The 7,435-nt window shown below is 33.9% G+C and overlaps 1 protein-coding gene across 3 annotated transcripts; it reads right to left on the bottom strand.

The window, feature by feature from the left end:
• Positions 1-1,523: 1,523 nt before the first annotated feature.
• On the bottom strand, positions 1,524-6,737 carry LOC127075512 (anaphase-promoting complex subunit 8). Of its 3 annotated transcripts, none has more exons than XM_051016976.1 (5): positions 6,619-6,705; positions 5,522-5,725; positions 5,125-5,431; positions 2,076-3,326; positions 1,524-1,957 (listed from the first exon to the last, which is right to left on the bottom strand). In XM_051016976.1, exons 2-5 carry the CDS (start codon positions 5,605-5,607, stop codon positions 1,868-1,870), a joined length of 1,734 nt encoding a protein of 577 aa, XP_050872933.1. In that variant the 5' UTR covers positions 5,608-5,725; positions 6,619-6,705; the 3' UTR covers positions 1,524-1,867. The 3 variants fall into 3 exon arrangements, with proteins under 3 accessions (XP_050872933.1, XP_050872932.1, XP_050872934.1); XM_051016975.1 differs by having other exon boundaries at positions 5,522-5,766; positions 6,619-6,697; XM_051016977.1 differs by lacking the exon at positions 5,522-5,725 and having other exon boundaries at positions 6,619-6,737.
• Positions 6,738-7,435: the final 698 nt, after the last annotated feature.

Below are 7,435 nucleotides of genomic sequence, written 5' to 3'. Positions count from 1 at the left end.
CTCTCTCAATTGGAATCTCTTTTTGACTTCTTCGACTACTTCTTTTGTCTTTGGTTGTTGTTTCTCTCCATGATACCTCTTCTTATTAGTTGCTCATTCTATTGATTATGATATTAGTTCGTTTGGTTTGATAGATTGTTTTAAGGGTTAATTTGTAATAAGTTTATCTTTAATCAACATTTTATATTGTCAAATCATAACAGTATTTTAAAAATCAAAGTGTGATGTGACAGGATATACGAGTCTTATTGATTGACAGTGTAAAAATATTTTACATTGTCAATGCATATTCCTTTTTTTCTTATATTATTGAATATGTTTTTATTTTTTGTTTGGTAAACTCTCAATGCTTCATGTTGGTGCACTGTGAGTTTAAAAAAAAAATTAGATAATATGTAATAGATTGAAATATGAGTAATTTAATTCATTTACGTATTATTATATCTTTCCTTTGCAACCACTATTTGCATAAGTAATGATATTATTAATACCCTAATCTCTTTATCTTTTCTCTATTATCTCTATTGTCAATACTTTCATTAAGTTTTTTAATTATGGTTTCAAATTTTATGGTATTTCTTTTCTATTGCATCAATTAACAATTTGATTTTCTTTGTTCACAAATCTCATATTACTACCTCTCAATTTTAATTGTACAAAGTGTGGATTGAATTGCATAAAATACAAAAACGATTCCAATTTTTTGCAACCTTCCTGTGTTGAATTGAATTGTGAAAGCGTTGCGTTTGCATCACTATTGTTTAATTGCTTACATTGCAATGTTGCAGGTGAAGGCCGCGTGGAACAGATGAAAATCATCCATTCATAGGTGTTTTTTTTTGTTTAAACTTGTTCTAATGTCAAACATCCATCTTTCGTCTTCCTCTTTCCATTTATTTAAATTGATTGCAAATTTATGCATAAAAAATGCTTACTCCATTAGTTTCTCCTAAGGATAGTTTTGGATTTAGTCCAAAAATATACTTCTAAACTTTTCTTTAGTGAGATGAATGTCTAGTTTACGAAGTGTTCAGGTGTATTTTAGGCGCATAGGAAATTATATTTTTAAATTTTGAAAAGGCAATTTTGAGTTTAAAAAAACACATTTTGGAACGGCGTTAAAAGGGCACCAACCGTAATTGCCAAAGCTACAGAAGGTAGCTTAAAAAATTTCACGTTAAAAGTACTTTGGGATGAACATCAGACTCAAATCCAAATAATATACATAGTGAATTTATTTTTTCAATCATGACTCAAGCTCACACATTACAAATGCTTGCTACAGTGACACGAAACATGATACATGCAGGACACACAAAACAAGCGTTGGAGTGAAAACACAAGTATGCCTTGCATATTGTTTGAGACAATAGACAACACAAATATAAAATTTAGTACATTACTCTCTGTATTGCATATTACATATATTAAAAGATAATACAATAAAATGTAATATTATATTTAGGCATAGTGAATGTAAAACTTTTGTTTTAATGTTTTTAGAGAGTTAGGGAAAGAAGAAATTAATAAATAGGATATTTAAATAGATACGTTTTGTCATTGAAATAGTTTCTACTGTTTTGTCCTATTCTACAACTATTTTTAAATAAAAAAACATGGAACAATTACTTATCTTCTGTTTTGACCCTGACATGTTTCCCCAGACTCATGTTCCTGGAAACCAGATCACCACTTTGGACTTAAATGTGCTATGATGCTTGTCTACAGCAGCATGCATTAAAGTATGAGAATGATTCCTATCATTTTCATGTTTGCCGTTAGTTCTGATGCAGCATAAAATATGAGAACGAATCTAAACCAAAATTGAAAAATGTGGCACATAACACCAGTGCTTAATGAAAAGACATTAGGGAGGAAAGTGATCAACATCCGTTGAAGGGAAACTAGATTGTGAGGATCGCATCACTCTAAGTAAATTTTTTGCTGTCTCCTTCTCCTGAAAGAATGATTTTGATCATTAAATAATTTGGTACAAAGAAATTGATTCAAATTGAGAGCGTAGTTATTATAAAATAAATAAATAAATTGGGCCTAGATCAATATTATAGACTCACCGGGCCAGTATAATCAAGAAGACGAGTACAATAAACCTCTGCTTCTTTAAATTTTTTCTCAGTTTTATAATAACTTGCAAGATAGAGCAAAGCCTCAACCATGTTAGGTCCTTCACGCTCTTCATTTTCCATCCTCTCTAAATCCTTTTTGTAGTAATACGCTGCCTCTTCTGGGCGTTCCAGCTCTGAATGCAGCTTTGCTAGTTGGTGCAAAGCAATTGCTTCTCTATCGTTACATTCTGATGCCCTTTTATAACACTTTATCGCGTCATCAAGCATGCGAAGCTGCTCAGTTTCATAGCATTGAGCCATAGCAATCCACAACCGAGAATCAGTTGGCTGCAAGAAAACAGATTTTTTGAAGTAATGAAGCGCATAGAAAGGCATACCCATCATCTCATAAGCTTGTCCTAGTCCATACCAAGCACGATAATCACACGGGTCTACATCAACAGCCCGACGATAGGCATCCACAGCAGCAGGAGTATTTTTCATCTCTACAAACTCATGACCCATAAGTGTCCAAGCAGAGAGATAATTTTTGTTCAGTTTAAGGGCTCTCTTAAAATACACAACTGCTTTTTCATGTTGCCCCTTTAAACTGTAATAATTTCCAATAATACAACAAGATTCAGGTCTGTATTTATCAGTCAGGAATACTCTATGGGCAAGGTAACTCAAAGCAGAAAAGCATTCCTTAGAATATAGCACATTGGAGTACATATCCATGTCTTCCACTCTGTAAGGATCATTCCTCTGCAGTTCTTCAAATATAGCTTCAACTTGATCAAATTCTTTCAAACTGTACTGGACTTTAGCAATTTGGGCTTGGATGTAATTACTAAAACTAAAAGTTCCAAGTAGGTATTCATATTTTAACATAGACTCACTATGCATCCTTAACTCTTGGTATACACCGGCAAGAAAAAATTCCTTCATCCAATGACTACTAAGGTTAAGACTATTCAAGGTATCAACTGAATTGCATAAGGATTGCAGCTCAGTCCAGGCATTCCAGTTCCAAGGGTAGCTATTTACAGATTCCACAAGAACTGTCCGTGCTAAATTTTCATTGCCTTTCTGTTTCAGTATAATACCATATAAGTACAAACAAAAGGGATCAATTGTGCCATTCTTGCGAAGTGTAGATAACTCCTTCTCTAAAGAAACTAATTCCTGATTCCCGGCATTACTCTTACCCAGAGGTCCCTCAAGTTCTATCATCTCTTCCTCTTTTCGCTTTTCTCCCGCCTGTAGGAAGTTCAGAAAAGATATAAGCATGTGAAATTCCAAAAACAAAAAACAACTCCGTTATTTTTCAAACTGATGTTATGTACACAAATTTAGAAGAAAAAAGCACTGCGTCAGATTAGTTGTCTGTGCTACTAGCACGCGACAGAGCTCAATGCATTATCTTTATTTAGGTCAAGGGAAAAGTAAAAACTGACATGAAAGAATATAATATGACTACAGTTTCCGTTATGATACAATAAAATATATTTAAAAAATTCTACACATTATGACAGTTCTATAGCATGATAAGACTAGGTGGAAAGAAAAATTCTCTTCAAAAGAGTTTAGATGACAACTGAAAATGCCTTAAAGAAATACCTGAAGTCAGTCTGGGAAACAAAAAGCACACTATAATAGAGAAGTAACAACAAGAAATTACTGAGTTTGGTATTGGGTTTATATTCTTATATTGCATAATAAAAATGCAATATTTCTGCTGCAAACAGCAAGAGTTCAAAATTAACAAAAAGGAGGCCGTGTGCTTTAACATGCATATATACTTTGGGAGTTGAGTTTTGGAGGACTAAGTCTATATTTTGATATATATTTCAAATTTTAAAAATGTAGAAAGAACATGATAAAACATCATATAATACTTCAATCACATTTAATTTATTTAAAAATACTTAAGTGTCCTTCATTTCTTTTTTCAAAAGTAAGCTCTCACCTCCCCTCCAAAATCTTCCATCCAAACATACCCATATTCGCTATTATTGTCACATTACATACACAACTTAACGGACATCCGTTTAATCAAAATGTTAATAGGATACATTTATTAGAAACCCCTCTCTGATCAGTAATTACATTTTCCAACTTACTTTCCAACAACAATTATCAAATTTAAAAGATAGCTCAGACAAGAATATTTATTCCAGTCATGTACTTCCTTAATTTGAAAGCAGCAATAGTATAGCAAATTGAATGACATTTTGAAATAGATACCCTAGACATACATTGTTGAGACTTGAGACACACATCTTATACTTAACACGAGGTAACCATGAAGAGATAACATGTCAGTTGGTGGGCTCTGTTCATCACAACTCTTACCCAATTCAAATCAAATAAAGGAGTAAGAGACAGCATAGACTGCTATATGTTAAGTAAACGTTGTAACACCCGAACTTCAACAATTACAAAAATTTAGTTTTAATCAGAAAAGCAAATATTATACCATAAATCCTATGTTGTCAATAGCAGCAGCGCGGTGTCATGGTGGGTGGCCGCCCCCACACATGTCGTAGCATCCTAGAGTTGGGTAGAGGCCAATGTGACCACATTTGCAGGAGCTTCTTGCATTTCGCGGCACTCTCGCAGCACATAGGGCTTTTGAGTAATTTGTTTCATTTTTCAGCAAGTATGAGTTACTAGTATTACATGTACCACAATTTCTAAATATATCAAACAACGGCCATCCTGCTATCCCAATTTTGGGACCAACGACTCCATTTTTTATCCAGACAAGATATCAGAATACCCCAAAAAGGGAATCCAACAAAAACAGCATAGTTAAGCAAAGGCTAGTTAGCAGATAAGCACAAACATTCCCACAAAAATCGAATTGAACACATGCATAAAAGTCATGTTTACACTCCACTACCTTCACATAATCATCACATCCATAGTAAAGTTTGTACTAGTTAAATTACAAACGTCAAGATAGAAACCAGATAAACGAAGATACAAACACTAAGGAGGTAAATTGTCATAATAAACTAAACCATTACAGACAAAGCAGAGAGAAGGAACAAACCAGATAGAGAGCATAGCATCGCAAGAAGAGGGATTTGCGTCCAATTTGATCACGAAGAACATGAGCAGCTCTCTTATACTCACGGCAATCGAAGTAAGATTTAGCCAAAAGGTAAAAATCAGTGTCAACAAGCGCATCCTCCTCCATAACAGGCGTAACAACATAGGAAACACCGGCTGGGGGCGTAGCGGTGACCTCGTGAGTTCTGAACTTGCGGCGAATACTTGAGCTTCCACGCTGAAACCTGGTATAGGAAGGAGTGAACTTGGATGGATCTTGCTCGATCCCTACCAATTGTTCGGATGCCCTGAAATTAAGAGATAGAGAAATGAGATATTCGATGAGAGGAGAGGGATTGGGATTGGGATTAGGATTAGGGTTTGGAAGTTTTAGCTACCATTTGGTAGCGGAATAGAGACAACGATCGCTGAGTTGTCGAATTGCGATGCGAAGTTCGCTTCTGCAGCTTTCTTTCGAGCTCATTTCACTCGCCCGCTCTTCTGCTTTTTTCAAATTTCCTTCTCCCAATTCCTTTTCCACCCCAAATAATACTTCACTTGTCTACAACGGTTTTCTTTTTTGCTTTTTGAATTTGAACCAACTACATGTTTCTAGATTTTTTTAATACCAAGTCCTATGAAACTGTTTTAGGATATCATTAAATAAATTGAATATGTGTATAAACTTGATTTACACGTACAATGAAATGAAAGGTTGGGTTTCCACTAAATATTAGGCTAAAATGAAATGATTTTTACCTACTCTCGATTCTTTAACAGTTAAAAATATAATTGTATTGAAGGTCCAGAGGACATATAAGACACTGAATAAAAATTAAAAATCTATATGATTTATATTGTATCTGGATTGTTAATATTGTAGTATACTATTATTTGTAGGAGTCATTTTACATTGAGTGCTTGGAATTATGAGACTATTTTGGTCAAAGAAACGGACAAATAAATTGAAATTTATCTATGGGAGTTGAGATTTCTTCCCGTAAGCCTCTTCACTAAATAAATTGGTCTCAGATCGTCAAGAGATTTGAAAGACATGTTAGTTAGGGCTTAAGCATACAAAAAATATGAAGAAAAACTCAACTTAAAAAAGAAAAATAAGGGGAAGCAAACGAGTAAGGTAAATCAACAATTAGAAAAAGGTTAAATCCCAAATGGACTTCTTTGGGAAATTGAAACACAATTCCTACGGCAGGGACAACAAAAAATATAGAGAAAGACTTCAAAGGCACCCTAGGAAGATTCAACCACTATACCTTAATCATAGCCTAGATTGGGTGTCACCTTCAAAGGATTCTGGAGCATTGAATTCAAATAAGGACTCATATAATTCCTCAATCTTATTTCAGTGTATTATTAGGTTAACAAAATTAAATATTACAAGTTCAACAAAAACAAGCCACAACAACAAAACCTACATCCATATAAAGAATGCCATTGATATACTCATATAAAAAGGGAAGTTGAAACAATTTACCAAAAAAGGGGAAGGCTCTTCCAAGAATTAATGGTACAATTCCATCGCATCACACTCACAAGAAAAATGTTATGGTGGCACACATGAAAATAAAGAAGAAGAAAAATTCATAATAAACACTTCAAGTCATGGTGGGGACAAATTAGAGGTCCATCCTCCTAATTATTTGATACATGTCATCCCCAGATCGCGACTTAGTTAGTCTATCGAAATATATAACTGCAAGTGCACAGTTGTATCACATAGTTTTAAAAGATATCGAATCCACAGGGACCAATAATCAAACTTATTGATATCTATTGGTGCTATGTAAATCTAAGGCTTATGAAAATTTGATTTAGGGGAAATTAATACTAAAATTAGAATAAAGTTTGGATAATATAACAGAAAAGAGAGGCCAGAACCTGGATTCCGACATACCTCGGAGACTCAATAATTCATTGGCGTGTGTTAATATATTGAATCACTTTTCAGTAGTAAAATATTAGTTTAAAAGTCTTTATCTCACACTCTCGTTTTGTTGACTCTAGCTATACCTCTAGATCAAATGTCTGCTCTCGTAAGCCCATTTGCATCATGAAATACTTTTTGAAAATCAATAAGTTCTAATTAATCCTAAAGGGCTCTCGTTGTATTTAAGATTAATGCCCAATTTTTACTATCCGGTTCAAGTCTCACACTCTCGTTTTGTTGACTCGAATCTTAATGTTTTCACTCTCGTGCAAAAAATTTCAGAATTAAAATTAAAAATCAAAACCAGAAAATATAATTTATAAAATGATTTACGCCGACTTATTATCAAGTCCCTCCGGAACGA

Source organism: Lathyrus oleraceus, chromosome 4, assembly GCF_024323335.1.
Source record: "Lathyrus oleraceus cultivar Zhongwan6 chromosome 4, CAAS_Psat_ZW6_1.0, whole genome shotgun sequence".
In the NCBI taxonomy this organism is placed as follows: Eukaryota; Viridiplantae; Streptophyta; class Magnoliopsida; order Fabales; family Fabaceae; genus Lathyrus; species Lathyrus oleraceus.
Note: the sequence above shows the minus strand (reverse complement) of the source record. Positions and strands in the feature narration are given on the sequence as shown.